General features: G+C 49.9%; 1 protein-coding gene across 13 annotated transcripts in view; it reads right to left on the bottom strand.

Annotated features, from left to right (window-relative positions):
- The window catches only part of NIN (ninein), a 118,442-nt gene that overhangs the window by 60,580 nt on the left and 41,828 nt on the right, over window positions 1–16,034 (bottom strand). For all 13 annotated transcript variants that reach the window (XM_064143085.1, XM_064143178.1, XM_064143112.1 and 10 more), the window contains 4 exons: window positions 9,345–9,384; window positions 7,107–7,297; window positions 4,216–4,362; window positions 2,595–2,762 (listed from right to left, as the gene is read on the bottom strand). In XM_064143085.1, coding sequence (XP_063999155.1) covers window positions 2,595–2,762; window positions 4,216–4,362; window positions 7,107–7,297; window positions 9,345–9,384 — 546 coding nt within the window. The remainder of the gene's footprint in view (window positions 1–2,594; window positions 2,763–4,215; window positions 4,363–7,106; window positions 7,298–9,344; window positions 9,385–16,034) is intronic.

Below are 16,034 nucleotides of genomic sequence, written 5' to 3' on the forward strand. Positions count from 1 at the left end.
CAAGAGGAAATTAATCCCATGTATGATTAAAAGTCCTCATTCTCTAGAGGAATTAACTGCATTGGTCTTTCTTACAGCCTCAAATACTGCAAGGATGTGGTTGAAGATGTTAAACTAAACCAGGTCTTGCAATGCAGACCACACAGAAGCCACCCTGTAGTTGATTTTTGGTAACAAGGAATTGGAAAGGGCTGCCCAAAGATGTGGTGGAGGTGCCACCTTTGGAGGTGTTCAACAAATGTGTGGGCATGACACTTTGGGACACGGTTTAATGGCCATGATGGTGTTAGGTTGATGGTTGGACCTGATGATCTCAGGGGTCTTTTTCAACTCAAAACAATTCTATGACTTCACCTCTTTGAATTCGCAACTGCTTGGAATTTCCTTCAACCCAACTCTGCAGGAGCAGAAATTGAGGTGGAAGCAGGGCTAGTGGTGGGACTCAAATGTTGGAGAAAGCACACTGGTGACACCAGTGACAAAACAAGATACCAGAGGAAAGCAACCAGCAAAAGGCAAAGATGTGTATCTGGTGGAAAGAGGCTGCCCATAGAGGTGGTGGAGGCTGTCTCTGGAGTCATTTAAAGCCCATGTTGATGCTGTCATGTGCAACCTGCTCTAGGTGACTCTGCACTGGCAATGGGCAGAAAATGGAACCCAGCAGGTTCCATCTGAACAGGAAGAGAAATTTGTTTGCTTTGAGGCTGCTGGAACTTTGAAGCAGAGAGGTTGTGGAGTCTCCTTCCCTGGTGAAGTCCCCATCTCTGGAGGTATTTAAGAGTCACATAGACATGGTGCTGAGGCATGTGGTTTAGTCAAGGACTTGTCAGTGTTTGGCTAATGATTGGACTCAATGATCTTAGAGGTCTTTTCCATTCCTGGCAATTCCATGAACCCAGCATGGTCTCCAAGCACACGTGTAGGATTACCTTCTCCTATCCATGACTTTAAAGAACATGAACAGGGATGGGGTTTTGATTCAACTATCTGATCTGCAGCCACCATTATCCTTTCACTTCGCATAATAAAACACTAATTCCTGGGCAGGGTTTCAAGTGCTGTCCCCTCCACACCTCAGCAGAAGCAAGAATTCAGGTCATCTTATGCTAAAGGGTTCGTAGGTGCAGCTATTTAGGGAGCTAAAAGGAATTAAATTGCTTTCTACAAATGTAGGTGACCTCTTCCACCCAAGCTGGAAGTCACAGGATGTTTCTGTCACTGATTTCTAGCTTCTCTGGGATGCACCAGGGTTTCAAAAAGGAAATGATTGGAAAGTTTCCAGACCTCTTGTCACTAAAGTTGGGAATTTTAAAAGGAGACAAAAATATAATCACAGAATGGTTTGGGTTGGGAAGGATCTTAAGGATCATCTAGTTCAGATCCCCCTGCCATGGGCAGGGACACCCTCCACTAGACCAGGTTGCTCAAAGCCTCATCCAACCTGCACTTACAGACCTCCAGGGAGGGGGCACCTCAGTGTCTTACCACCCAAAATCCAGCTACCCACAATCCCACATGAGGTAAAAAGAACTGAGGGTCAGAAGGATGGGGCACCTCAGTGTCTCACCACCCAAAATCCAGCTACCCACAACCCCACACAAGGTAAAAAGAACTGAGGGTCAGAAGGATGGGGTTGGGCTCCTTGCAGCGGTGGCCAAGGACTGAACAACAGGCAGTGAGCACAAACTAGAACACAGAAAATTCCACTTGAACTTAAGGAGAAAAGTCTTTGTTGTGAGGCTGCTGGAACCTTGGAGCAGGCTGCCCAGAGAGGTTGTGGAGTCTCCTTCCCTGGAGAGATTTCAAACCCACCTGGACATTGTGAACCCAGACAAACTGTTGTGAGTGACCCTACTTTAGCAATGGGGCTGGATTGGATGATCTCCAGAAGTCCCTTCTGGTCACATGCAGAGGGTAGTGCTCAATGGCTTGAACTCCAGAGAGTAGTGACAAGTGACCTGTGCTGTAACTTTCATCAATCCTATAGACAGTGGGATTGAGTGAACCATCAGCAAGCTGAGTGGTGCTGCCAATACACCAGAGGAGGGAGATACCATCCAGAGGGACCCGGACAAGCTGGAGGTAGGCCCAGGTGAATCTCATGAGGTTCAATAAGAGAAAGTGCTCAGGGTTCTGCACCTGGGCCAGAACAATCCTCACTATCAATATGGACTGGGGGATGAGGTGATAGAAAGCAGCCCTGTGGAAAAGGACTTGGGGAGTGCCAACGGATGAGCAGCTGGACATGAACAGACTCTGTGTGCCCGCAGCCCAGAAGGCAAATCACACCCTGGGCTGCATCAAAAGCAGCGTTGCCAGCAGATCCAGAGAGGGGATTCTGCTACTTTGCTCTGGTGAGACCTCACCTGGAGTACTGCATCCAGCTCTGGAGCCCTCAATACAGGAAGGACATGGACATAATGGGGTGGGTACAGAGGAGGGCCACGAAAATGATGAAGGGGTTGGAGCACTGTGGGTGACCTTACTTCAGCAGAGGGGTAGGACTGGATTATCTCCAGAGGTTCCCTTCTAACCACCCCCGCAAACTGTGCTGGAATACTGTGGCAAAATGGCGAGATGGAGTTTCTGATTACCTTCAGGATCTCTTGGCTGTTCTCTATGCCCTCCTGGTGCCAGCAGTCAAGGACACCCTCCACGCAGCTGTAGCCCATCCCATCATCCAAGCTGGAGAAGAGGCAGAAGCCGACGGTGCTGGGCATGGCGGAGGGGGTGGTGGTACGTCTCCCGCTTTCATCGAAGGACTGCCGAGAGAAGGGAGGAGGTGGGACAGGGCGCGGGCAGAGCCAGGCATCTGCCCACACCGCCACCAGGAAGGCTTAGAAATGGAATTTCACTAACAGTGCTCCGGAGATTAGGGATTAGGAGCTGCTTTTCCTCACTGCCAAGCAAATGCCCAGCGGGAGCACCGCAGCTGACCTCGCGGCACTGCTGCGTGACCAGGCGCTTGGGTTTAGGATAAATCAGAGGAGGAACAGTTTCAGAGCTCCCTCAAGGCTCCAAAAGTGTTCTCCACTGTCCATTTTTTGGGGTTCAGTCCTACCTCCCCCAAAGAGGCTGAAGGGAATGTGTGCACATGTGCTTTTGCTGTAGCACTCAGCTTCCAGACTAAGACAAACCATAGAAGTTTGTGCTGGTTGAAGCTGCACATCTCCAGCCCCAGCTGCCACTTGGGCTTGTTTATCTTCAGACAGGTGATGGATCTTGTTGGGCTCTCAAGCCTGGGGTGGCTGAGAGATGGCCAACTGTGGCTTGGGAGTCTTCTGACCTTGCCTGTATGTCCTTTTTGCCTTGTGGTGCGTGTAACAATGATCTACTCAATGGTAGTGTAGCGCTGGGATGGTGAGCATGTTCAGCAGCCTTGTGGTACCAGCATCAACCTAGCAGTAGGGCAGCAGTGCCCTTTGGCACATGGGTTCCCAGCAGTGCACCTCTGGGTGCCCAGCTAGACACAGCCAGTCTCATGAGCGTGCTGACTTCCAAATTTCAGCATAGGGCATCTGACATCTTCCCTTCCCTGGCTACTGGTTCTGCTCTGGGGAAGGTCCCTCCTGCTTGCCGACTGTAGAAACCACTGTCATACAATCGTGGAATTAAATAGGTTGGAAAAAACCTCTAAGATCATGAGTCCAAACACCAACCTAAAACCATCACGGCAAATAAGCCATGTTCCAAAATGCCATAGGCCCTCAATCCAAGAGAGATGTTGAGATACTGGAACATGTCCAGAGAAGGGCAAGAAAGCTGGTGAGGGGCCAGGAGCACAGCCCTGTGAGGAGAGGCTGAAGGAGCTGGGGGTGTGCAGCCTGCAGAAGAGGAGGCTCAGGGCAGACCTCATTGCTGTCTACAACTCCCTGAAGGGAGGCTGTAGCCAGGTGGGGTTGGGCTCTTCTGCCAGGCAACCAGCAACAGAACAAGGGGACACAGTCTCAAGTTGTGCCAGGGGAGGATATTAGGAGGAAGTTGTTGCCAGAGAGAGTGATTGGCATTGGAATGGGCTGCCCAGGGAGATGGTGGAGTTGTCATCCCTGGAGGTGTTGAAACAAAGCCTGGATGAGGCACTTAGTGCCATGGTCTGGTTGATTGGCTAGGGCAGGGTGCTAGGTTGGACTGGATGAGCCTGGGTGTCTCTTCCAACCTGGCTGATTCTAAGATTCTTCTCCTGCTTTTACTCTGGGACCTAGCTCAGTTTCTCACCTGCATGGAGAGATGTCGTTTCAGCTGTCTGTATGGAGTAGATGCCGACGGTGTCAATGACTTGCCATTTTTAAACAATCCATAGAAGAAGTCCTCCACACTCATGGTGCCATCTTGCTCCAGGTTTTGGAGTACCTCCTCAATCACCTGCAAGTGGCAGAGAATAGAAATCCTATCTTGTTATTGCCAAAAATCTGGTGGTAACAAAACAGAAGAGCAATGTGGCTCTACAAAAATAAGAATCATAGAATCAACCAGGGTGGAGGAGACCTCCAAGCTCATCCAGTCCAACCTAGCACCCAGCCCTAGCCAGTCAACCAGACCATGGCACTAAGTGCCTCATCCAGGCTTTTCTTGAACACCCCCAGGGATGGTGACTCCACCACCTCCCTGGGCAGCCCATTCCAATGCCAATCACTCTCTCTGCCAACAACTTCCTCCTAACATCCAGCCTAGACCTGCCCTGGCACAACTTGAAACTGTGTCCCCTTGTCCTGTTGCTGGTTACCTTGCACAAGAGATCAACCCTACCTGGCTACAGCCTCCCTTAAGGGAGAAAAGTAAGAGTTTATTGTCACAGTGCAGCAGCCTCTCCCACCCTGGCACCTTCATATAGAGCCTGCACAGAATCACAGATTGGTGGGGGTTGGAAGGTACCTCTAGAGACCTTCTAATCCAACCCCCTGGTAAATCAGGGTCACCGACAGCAGGTTGCCCAAGATGACAATGTTTTTGTTGATTTGACAGGACTGGGTGATAGGCTGGACTAGATGATCTTGGAGGTCTCTTCCAACCTGGCTGATTCTCTCTCCAAGGAAGGAGACTCCACAACCTCTCTGGGCAGCCTGCTTAAATGATTCACCATCACCAAAGTAAAGTTTCTCCTCATGTCTAAATGGAACTTCCTGGGTTCAAGTTTGTGCCACTACAGAGCCACATACACTATGAAAATCCTGCCTGTGAAGCCTCCTGGTCATCTTGGAGGAGCATGAAAAGTCCTTTGTTTCATCCTGCTTGAGACAGGGTGACTTCAGGGGTTCAGTTCAAGGTAATGAGAGAGAATCCTAAACCCCAGCAGCTTGGGAAGTGACCAAGCAAAAAAGACAACACAGAAGACACTTGGAGGTTATAATAAATCTGGTTTCTGCTTCAGGGCAGTCTACTCTCTGAAAAGCAAAATCAACCTTATTAGAAGCAGAGATGCTAAGATGAAGCCTTCACTATTTATTTCTCTACAGCTTAGGTTTGGTTGTTTTTCTTTCCATTTTCTGCTTTAATTTCCTGAGAACATTTTGTTGCAAAGGAAACCTGCTCAGAAACAGGTTTTCTGAAAGAAATTATTACAAGCCATGTTTTTTTCAAGGTGAAAAAAACAACCCAACCACCAAACCCCAATCCTTTAATAAAAACTAAATCCTAAATTGACAGCAGACTTCATAGAATGGTTTGCTGGTCTTTGTTTGGGATTTTTTAGAAACATAGAATCAAGCAGGTTGGAAGAGACCTCCAAGCTCATCCAGTCCAACCTAGCACCCAGCCCTAGCCAATCAACCAGACCATGGCACTAAGTGCCCCATCCAGGCTTGGCTTCAACACCTCCAGAGATGGTGACTCCACCACCTCCCTGGGCAGCCCATTCCAATGCCAATCACTCTCTCTGGGAAGAACTTCCTCCTAACATCCAGACTAGACCTCCCCCAGCATGACTCAAGATTGTGTCCCCTTGTTCTGTTGCTGGGTGCCTGGCAGAAGAGACCAACCCCACCTGGCTACAGCCTCCCTTCAGGCAGTTGTAGACAGCAATGAGCTCTGCCCTGAGCCTCCTCTTCTGCAGGCTGCACACCCCCAGCTCCCTCAGCCTCTGCTCACAGGGCTGTGCTGCAGGCCCCTCACCAGTTTCATCGCCCTTCTCTGGACACCTTCCAGTACCTCAACATCTCTCTTGAATTGTCCCAGAACTGGACACAGCACTCAAGGTGTGGCCTGAGCAGTGCTGAGTACAGGGGCAGAATAACCTCCCTTGTCCTGCTGGCCACACTGCTCCTGAGCCAGGCCACAATGCCATTGGCTCTCCTGGGCACCTGGGCACTCTGCTGGCTCATGTTCAGCTACTCTCTACCAGCACCCACAAGTCCCTTTCTTCCTGGCTGCTCTCCATCCACTCTGTCCCCAGCCTGTAGTGCTGCTTGGGGTTGTTGTGGGCAAAGTGCAGAACCCTGCACTTGGCCTTGTTAAATCTCATCCCATTTTGCTCAAGAAATCATTTTCTTGTGGACTCTTCCTGCAGGACATAAATTGCCCACGGGTCTCCTCAAAGTCAAATTGACCATCTATGACTATCTTCACTCATATTTTCTGTCTGAGCTAGAAGATTTCAGGGATTAAGTAGACATGGTTGGAATCCAGGATGTTTTTTCAATTGCAGTTGACTCTGTGATTGCATGAGAAGACACACACACGCACACAATGGTGGCCAGCTGCCTTCTCCTAGAGCAGCCTCCCACATCTGATGGGTGATAGGTTGGACCGGGTGATCTTGGAGGTCTCTTCCAACCTGGCTGATTCTATGATTCTGCAACTCTAAGATTCTATGGTGTGACACCAAGAAACCTGCCAGGAAGCCACAAGTTGGAGCTGAAAACCACCAAGTAGCAACTCGCTTTAGTCTTGTGGTCGACCAAGGTTTTAGTGATCTGATTTCTCTCACTGAAATACTCCAATTAGCCTCAAACCAGCACAGTGAGGGCCACACTAAAACCCAGGGGCATGTGCTGGCATAGCTGGGTCACACACACATACAGGATCACACAGGACGTTAGGGGTTGGAAGGGACCCAAGGAGATCGAGTCCAACCCCCCCTGCCAGAGCAGGGTCCATACATGGCCACTCACCTCCCCAGCTGCCGTTTGGAGCCCATACTGCTCACAAATGGAAACAAGCTTCTTCCGGTTCAGGTGACCGTCCCTGGTGATGCCAAGGTGCTCACAGACCTCCTGCAATTTCTCCTCTATCCAGTCTGTGGTGGGCAATGACGCTCCAGGGGAGGCGTTCAGGTCGTCTGGGTTCCAGAAGCGCAGCTGCCCTGGAAAAGGAGGATGCTGCTTGGGTTTTCTGCCCATCTACTGCACACTAAGTGAGCAGCAAAAGACCTGGGGGTTTTGCACATCACAAAGGACTTGCTGCTGCAGTGGGTAGAGCCTCCCTCCTTGCTCAGCAGAGAATCACAGACTGGGTTGGAAGGGACTTTTCAAGATCATATAGTCCAACCCCACTGCAGTTAGCAGGAGCATCTGCAACTAGAGCAGGTTGTTCAGAGCCCCAAACAACCTCACCTGAAATGGTTTCAGGGATGGGGCATCTAGCACTTCTCTGGGCAACCTGGGCCTGTATAGAATCATAGAATGGTCGAGGTTGGTAAGCACCTCAAAGATCATCCAGCTCCAACCCCCTGCCATAGGCAGGGACACCTCCCACTAGAACAGGTCGCTCAAGGCCTCATCCAACCTGGCCTTGAACACCTCCAGGAAGAGAGCATCCACAACCTGCCTGGGCCACCTGTGCCAGTAAATATCTGATGATGGATTAGGGAAATTAAAGGATCTGATTGTAACAGCATAGAAGCCACGACCCATGGATTTGATTTAAGACAATATAGGTATAACATCATGGGTTTATTATTCATACTCCTGTATTAGTATCTCACTACTCTGAGCATAAACAATTTCTTCCTTCCATCCAGTCCAAACCAAATAGCCAGCATGGGCTGGGGGGTCAGGGGAAGGGCAACCCTGCTGACTTTGCAGCCAGCATGGATGGATAAGAGATCCTCCTTCTGGGCAGTTACAGGATCAAGGGAGACGACTAAAAGGGGCAATGGTTTTAAATTGGAGCAGGATAGATTTAAACTAGACACTGGGAAAAAGTTCTTTACTGTGAGAGTGGTGAGACACTGGAATAGGTTGTCCAGAGAAGTTGTGGATGTCTCATCCCTGCAAGCATGTAAGACTGGGGTGGACGAAGCTTTGAACAACCCTGTCTAGCAGGAGGTGTCCCAGCCTATGGCAGGGAGCTGGAACCAGATGATTCTTAGAATCCCTTCCACTCATGCCCCACTGTCAATCTATGGCTGAACGAGTTCCATATTTAAATATACCTTGACTGGGACAAGAGCTTCAGCAGTTGCCTGTCTCCATAATAGCCAAATCCAAAGTGGAGCTGCCTAAACTGCCACCCCCTTTGCTTGTAAACTGTAGTGTATGATCTAAGTACATCCACAGAGCTCTTCAGGGGAAGAAAAAACCCAATAGCCTTCAGCTGAACACATCTCCTCTACTTCCAGCAAAGCTTGGAGTGCAGTCTCAACCAGCTGGAAATGCTCAGAGCCACAAACCAGTCAGAGCTCACTCAGCTGCAAAGCCACCTCCTTCCACCCACCACCTCACCGTGGGGCTGGGAAAGCAGCTTTTGGAGAACAAGTTTGGTCCCTTTATGTGGAACAAGGTTTAGAGAGCTGCTGAACTGTGGAAGAATTGCTGAAGCAATGAAAAGCTGCAACATGCCAGAGTCGCATCAGTAAGGCACTTCCGTGAGGAGCAAACATCATCCTGAGCTGTTATCTGCAGGTCCTGGCTTCAGAGGACAGTTGGAGCATCAAGCACCATGAAATTGCAGGTTAGTGCCAGAAGTCACCCTGGGGGTCACCCTCCCAGGACAATTAGGAAACATCTAACGAGTGGTCCGCGCTGACATCTAGTGCCTGCCAGGTTCCACTACAGACAGCGCCCTCAGCCCACGCCCTGAACACCCTGCACCGGGACCCCCAAGCTGCTGCTCTGCAAGCGCTGGAACCTGGCAGACCGAGAGCACCAGCCTCAAAGAAGCTTCTCCACCAAGCCAGGGAGAGAAGAGGGCAGAGGAAAAAGCACAAGACTCTGCCCTCCAAGGTGCCCTGCTTTAGCTTTCATTCCCAGCTCACAGGCTGGCTTGTCCCACATCAATCTTCTTCTTGACCACAGCAGACTGGGACCCCTCAGAAAGCTTGGGACCATCTTATAGCGCTTCTCTGATCCACCTTCAAAGCTGAAAAGAAAGAGAAGCAGCACACAAAAGGTGCTGCTGTTTGCTCTTACCCTCTGCCTCATACTCCTCGCTGTCTCGCGTCTTCCAGTGCTGGGGGGAAAACAAAAGGTTCCCGAGTTATTACTCTTGCAAGGCATCACTCATATGAAAGAGACTCCACAATCAGTATCAAAAGAGCTACAGGGCTCCAACAACGTTGCCAGGCTTTCATCTCCCTGTTCCCCACGGGCTGGGCTGGCAATCCACAGTTCTTTGATGCTGCCTTTTTCTAGCATGCAAGGTTCTTTGGCACGGACAAGCCACAGCTGCCACAGAAGATGCTTAAAGCCCTACAAATGACCCATGAGAGGTGACACAGTCTGGCAGGGTGATGGAGAACAAGAGATTTGCCCTCCAAGCAAACCATACTGCTTGTCTTAGGCATCAAGGTGAGGGTGCAGGGAAGATCACATGAAATTGTGGAATTGTTTTGGTTGGAAAAGACCCTTAAGATCCATCAACTCCAACCATTAACCCAGCACTGCCAAGTCATAGAATCAACCAGGTTGGAAGAGACCTCCATGATCATCTAGCCCAACCTAGCACCCAGCCCAAGCCAATCAACCAGACCATGGCACTAAGTGCTCCAGCCAGGCTTGGCTTCAACACCTCCAGGGAAGGCAACTCCACCACCTCCCTGATTCCAATGCCAATCACTCTCTCTGCCAACAACTTCCTCCTAACATCCAGCCTAGACCCCCTGGCACAACTTGAGACTGTGTCCCCTTGTCCTGTTGCTGGTTGCCTGGCAGAAGTATCCACTGCTAAACCATGTCCTCCAGGATGTGTACACAGTTTTTCAGTCCCTCCAGGAATGAGAGCTCCACCACTGCCCTGAGAAGCCTCTTCCAGGCCTTGCCGACCCTTTCACAGAAAAGTTTTTAGCTGACGTCCAAACTAAACCTCCACTGGTGCAACCTGGAGCCATTTCCTCTTGTCCTATCACTTGTTACCTGCTGCACAGAAGAGTCCACCTGAGTTGGGTTTATTCTTTCCTATCCCACAGATCTGGCAAGCAGCCAGGCCTGTGATGGCTTGGGTTGGAAGAAGGTTTTATATCACTCTAAGATATCTGCTCCCAGAGCAAGTGAAATTTGAGCAATTAAGCTTCTGCTGCTTTATGCTTCTCCATTTCATAGAACCAGTAAGGTTGTAAAAGACCTCTAAGATCATCAAGTCCAACAATCAGTGCAACACCACCACACCCACCCACTAAACCACATCCTCAGGTTCCACATTGTGCTGGTTTGAGGCTGACTGAAATATTTTACTGAGAGAAATTGAATCCTTATCTGTGAGAAGAAAGAAAAAAATATACAGCATGTGCCCCATATCAGCCATTCTTCTGCTGAGAAATGCAACTAGGCAAAACATAGATGAGACACTCACTGCTCACCTCTCACTTCTGGCTGTGCCTTCCTTCTGGCAGTCTGGCCTCTGTGGGTGCCTCTGCCTTGACTCTAATCCACCTAATCCCTTTCTCCTCTAACCTCCTTGTTGTCTCTTTGACATCTCACCTCAGATCTCTCCTGTCACAGTTTGGGTGTTACCTGCACCCCCCACCCACCTTATGAAATCACCCAGACCAGACTCAGCTGAGCTGGAAGTTAAGGAATGAAGCTGTATTTACAGCTTAGCACAATATACAAGTAGACACATACAAACATATACAGTTATATACATATTAAAAGTAACACAGAAAACACAATACCCCTCCCAGAAACAACCACAGTCCCCAGGAGGCCTCCAGACCTGTACAGGGTTAACCCACCTTGAACTTGACCCTAGGTGGCCTCCCCAGGGGTGGGTCTGAACACTGCCAGGTGGTGGTTAGCCCACTACCCCTTGCTGTCTAAAGACCCATAAAAGCAGGGGGGACTGCCTGTTCTCTCTGTCTCCCTTGCCTTCCTGCTCACAAGAAATCACCATTCCTGTTTCCTGCTGCTTATTGTTTCACCACGTGGCCATCATCACCACGGGGTGGACAAAACCCATTGCCACCAAACCTGGTTGTAGATTTACATGTTTTGTATCTTGTTTTCCCTTCCCTATACCTTTGGAACTTCCCTACCTCAGACACCTATTATTTATTGTTAAACTTTTCTTCTTTTAACTTCCAAATGGCGGTGAGAATATTTATTTGGCTCTGCTTTACCTTTCCTCTCTCTCCATCTAATTCCTTTTCTTCTGGGAAAGAAGGGGGAAGAGGGAAGGGCATCCTAGAAGCTGTTATTGGTTCTATCAACTATATTTGAGTCTCTGGGAATTTAAATTAGAACTGAGACATGACCCAATCCCCTCTTCCCTCTCCCTCTTTCCCTCCCTTCAGAAATAACCAGACCAACCCAGGTATATCTCAGGTAATAAAACTGGAGATCTGAGGTGTGATAGCAAAAAAAAAAGATGACAAGGAGGTTAGAGGAAAAAGGGGTGGCCCAGGTTAGGGTGGATCCATCCCCCAGGAGAATAAACTCACCACAACATGGATTTTTTTTTTTTTTGGACAGTCAGGGAAAAATGAAATTGTATTTCTTACAGTTTGAATGTATCAGTATAAGGAGAAATAAACTACTAGAGAAAAATAATAACCTTAATGAAGATGGGGAAGGGGTCCAGCGGCGGCGAAGCAGCAAAAGCAGCAGCAGCCAAAACAGCAGCGGGGAAAGATAGCAGTGGGCACAGTTGAAGCAGCAGAAGCAGCAAGGGGAAGGGAAGGTCCAAGCTGTGCTTCCAGACATAAAGCTCTTGCTGCTCCAATGAAATTGTATTAATTCATCCACTGTTGCCATGATATGGCCTATCTCTAGAATGCTCACCTCTCCCCTATGTCTGAGCTAGAAATCGAGCTCAAACAGCCACAAGGGGTTAGATGGATTGAAGAGTTAAAGGCAGAATCAGCCACAGAGAGCAGACTGCCAGAAAGAAGGCACAGACAGAAGTGAGAGCAGAGCAGTGTGTGAGCAGTGAGTGTCTTATCTATATTTTGCCTGGTCGCATTTCTCAGCAGAAGAATGGCTGATATAGGGCACATGTTGGGTTTTTTCCTCTTTCTTCTCACAGCTAAGGATTTAATTTCTCTCAGTAAAATATTTCAGTCAGTCTCAAACCAGCATATCTCCAGCTTTATCATGCAAGACAAATGTGGGTTGGTCTGCCCAGGGAGGCGGTGGAGTCGCTGTCCCTGGAGGTGTTCAAGAAAAGACTGGATGAGGCACTTAGTGCCATGGTCTAGTTGACTGGATAGGGCTGGGTGATAGGTTGGGCTGGATGAGCTTGGAGGTCTCTTCCAACCTGGCTGACTCTGTGATTCTGTGATCTGGTTATTTCTGAAGGGAAAGAAAGAGGGAGGGGGAATGGGGATTGGGTCAAGAGCCCTCCTGGGGACTCCAACTGATTTCTGGGAGGGGTATTGTGTTTTCTGTGTTACCTTTAACTTGTATATAACTGAATATATTTGTGCATATCTGCTTGTATATTGTGCTAAGCTGTAAATACAGCTTCACTCCTTAACTTTCAGCTTGCCCAGTCTAGTCTGGGTGATTTTCTTAAGTGTGTGTGTGGGGGGGGGTGAGGCAGGTAACTGCCAAACCATTATACACATCTACATTTTTTTAATACCTCCAGGGATGATGACTCCACCACTTCCCTGGGCAGCCTGTTTGACATCTGCCTGCAGAGCTTGAGGCCTGGCAGCCTCCACTCATCCAAGTCAACTCCAAAACACCTGTGACAGCTGTAGGTCAAGTTCAGGAGATGAAGCCCTGCTGCCAACAAGCTCTCTGCTGAGCTGAAATTAGCAATACATTCTTCACTGGTCATGAACCATCCCAATCCCTCTGTGGCAATACCACATGAGCTCAGGCCATACCAGGAGCAGGGCAGAAGAATCTCGTTTGAAATGGTTTCCCCACATGCTACACCTTGTCCTGTCTCTACCACCCTTGTACCAGCTGAGGATATTTACTCCCACACAATGCTCAACAAAACTAACTCCTGGTTTAGCAGCAACAGATGTTGCTTCTCCACCACTACTTCTTGCATGTGCGTGACCGATGGATTTGAAGTCAAAGTCACCCAGGGCATGAAGTGGGCTCTAAATCATCACATAAAAAGTTCAACACATCTCCTCCAGATTACAGCTAAAAGCTATTAATCTACAACGTTGCCATGGAAACTGGATTAGGTCACTGGACTTTTTTTAGCTCTGCTGCTCACTCCCATTTCCTCTGCTGGACTAGGGCTGCAACATTTTCATGGGCTGGTGAGGTTCTCTGCATCACCTCTGCTTTGGCAGACAGTTATGGGGCCAGAGCAGTGGTAGAAGTCCTAGCAATGTTCCAGATCAGGTTGTTCAGAGATCTGAGAAACCTGTTCCAGCTGAAGATGTCCCTTTCTGACTGTACTGGGGCTGGACTCAGATGACCTTGAAAGGCCCCTTCCAACCCAAACCAGTCTGTGACTTGGGAATGGAGAAGAGGGGGTTTAAACTTTGCTCTTCTGGTAAAAAAAAAAAAAATCAGCCTGGAAGAGGCAAGTCACCAGCAGGGCTGCAACCTACAGCTCTGGACAGAGCCAAGAAGATATATAATACTGCACTAGAAAGCTGAAGATTTTGACCTGCTAGCACCAACACTGAGATATTAATGTAGCACAGTCACAGAATGGTAGGGCTTAGAAGTGACCTCTGGAGATCGAGCCCAATGCTCTTCCCAAGGCAGGGTCCTCTACAGGTCACACAGGAACATGTCCAGGTGGGTTTTGAACATTTCCACAGATGGAGACTCCACCACCATTCTGGGCAGCCCGCTCCAGTGCTCCATCACCCTTAAAGAAGTCTCTCCTCATATTTAGATGAAACTAAATTCCTGGTTTGCCTGATAAACCACCAGGGAAAACACACAAAAAGCAGGACCTGATGCAACAGCTACACACCAAGCTGCTACCTGCAAAGACAGAAATCAGCCCATGGCCCCAAAAATGCACAAGCTGACCTCATCCCAGCCCATAATCACTTGTACCAGTAGCCAACTTTGTGCCAAGAGAAGGTATCTCAGCTAGACAGAGTTACCACCCTGCAGTCACTCGTCCATGGAGCAGGGGGGAACCAAGGGGAATTTGGGTAATGATGCTCAGAATGGAGGTCCACGTCTGTCTCCAAGTCCTTTCATAAGCAGCATATGTGCTTATACAGAAACAGATCTAAACCATTCAGCACCAGAGCTTCTCACCTCGAGGACTTTCTAGAGCACAAGTCTTATGAGGAGCAGCAGAGGGAACTGGGATTGTTTGTCCTGTAGCAAAGCAGACTGAGGGGAGACCTTGCTCTTTACAGCTCTCTGAGAGGAGGCTGGAGACAGGTGGGTGTTGGTCTGTTCTCCCAAATAACAAGTGATAAGATGAGAGGAAATGGCCTCAAGTTGCCCCAAGGGAGGTTTAGGTTGGACTTGAAGAGCAATTTCTACCCCAAAAGCATTGTCAAGCTCTGGAACAGACTGCCCAGGGCTGTGATGGAGACCATTCCTGAAGGGATTTAAAAGCTGTGTGGCTTTGGTGCTGAGGGACACCGTTTAGAGATGACCTGGCAGGGGGTGGGTTAATGGTTGGACTCGCAGGATGTTAGGGGTTGGAAGGGACCCAAAGAGATCATTAAGTCCAACCCCCCTGCCAGAGCAGGACCATACAATCTAACTCAGGGCACACAGCAACACATCCAGACAGGTCCTGAAAGGCTCCAGAGAAGGAGACTCCACAGCCTCTCTGGGCAGCCTGTGCCAGTGCTCTGGGACCCTTACAGCAAAGAAGTTCTCCCTTATGTTGAGCTGGAACCTCCTGTGCTGCAGCTTCCATCCAGTGTTCCTTCTCCTATCCCAGGGAGCAGTGAGCAGAGCCTGTCCCCCCCTCCTGACCTCCAGCCCTCAGATATTTAGAAACATTAAATCCCCTCTCAGTCTTCTCTTCTGCAGATTAAACAGCCCCAGGTCCCTCAGCCTCTCCTCATCAGGCAGTGCTCCAGTCCCCTCAGCATCCTCGTAGCGCTCCTCAGGACCCTCTACCAGTAGATACCTGATCCCTCTTCAACTGGGGAGCCCAAAACTGGAGGCAGTACTCCAGCTGAGGTCTCAGCAGGGCAGAGTAGAGGCAGAGGAGAACCTCCCTCGATCTGCTGGACACAGTCCTCTTAATACACCCCAGGATGCCCTTGGCCTCCCTGGCCACAAGGGCACATTGCTGTGCCATGGATGTTCTCCAGCAGCACTCCCAGGTCCCTCCCCACAGGGCTGCTCTCCCAGCCTGTTCCAGCGCAGTCTATTACTCCTCCCCAGGTGCAGGACACCAACCAACACGACTCTTGCCTCAGCCCTTACCATGCACTAGCTCCATAAACACCACAACGCCAGGTTGAATCTAGCGGGGGGGTGGGCTGCAAGCTGGAAACCCACTGCCACCGACCCCGCGTAGCTCCTGTGACCTCCTCCTCCCCGGGCCAGGGTCCCACTGCGGACAGCTCGGGGGATTCTTTTGTGCAGGGAAGGCTCAGGGTCGGCCCTCACCGCCGGAAGGACAAAGCGGGGGCCGAGGCATGCGGCCGGCATTGTCGGGCAGCGGCGGCGGCGGCGCTGCAGCTGTAGGCGGGTCCGGCGGCCCCGGCAGCGGAGGGCCCCGGAATGCGGAACGCTGCGGGCAGGCGCTCGGCTCGGGCG

Source organism: Pogoniulus pusillus, chromosome 1 (genome assembly GCF_015220805.1).
Source record: "Pogoniulus pusillus isolate bPogPus1 chromosome 1, bPogPus1.pri, whole genome shotgun sequence".
NCBI lineage: Eukaryota > Metazoa > Chordata > Aves > Piciformes > Lybiidae > Pogoniulus > Pogoniulus pusillus.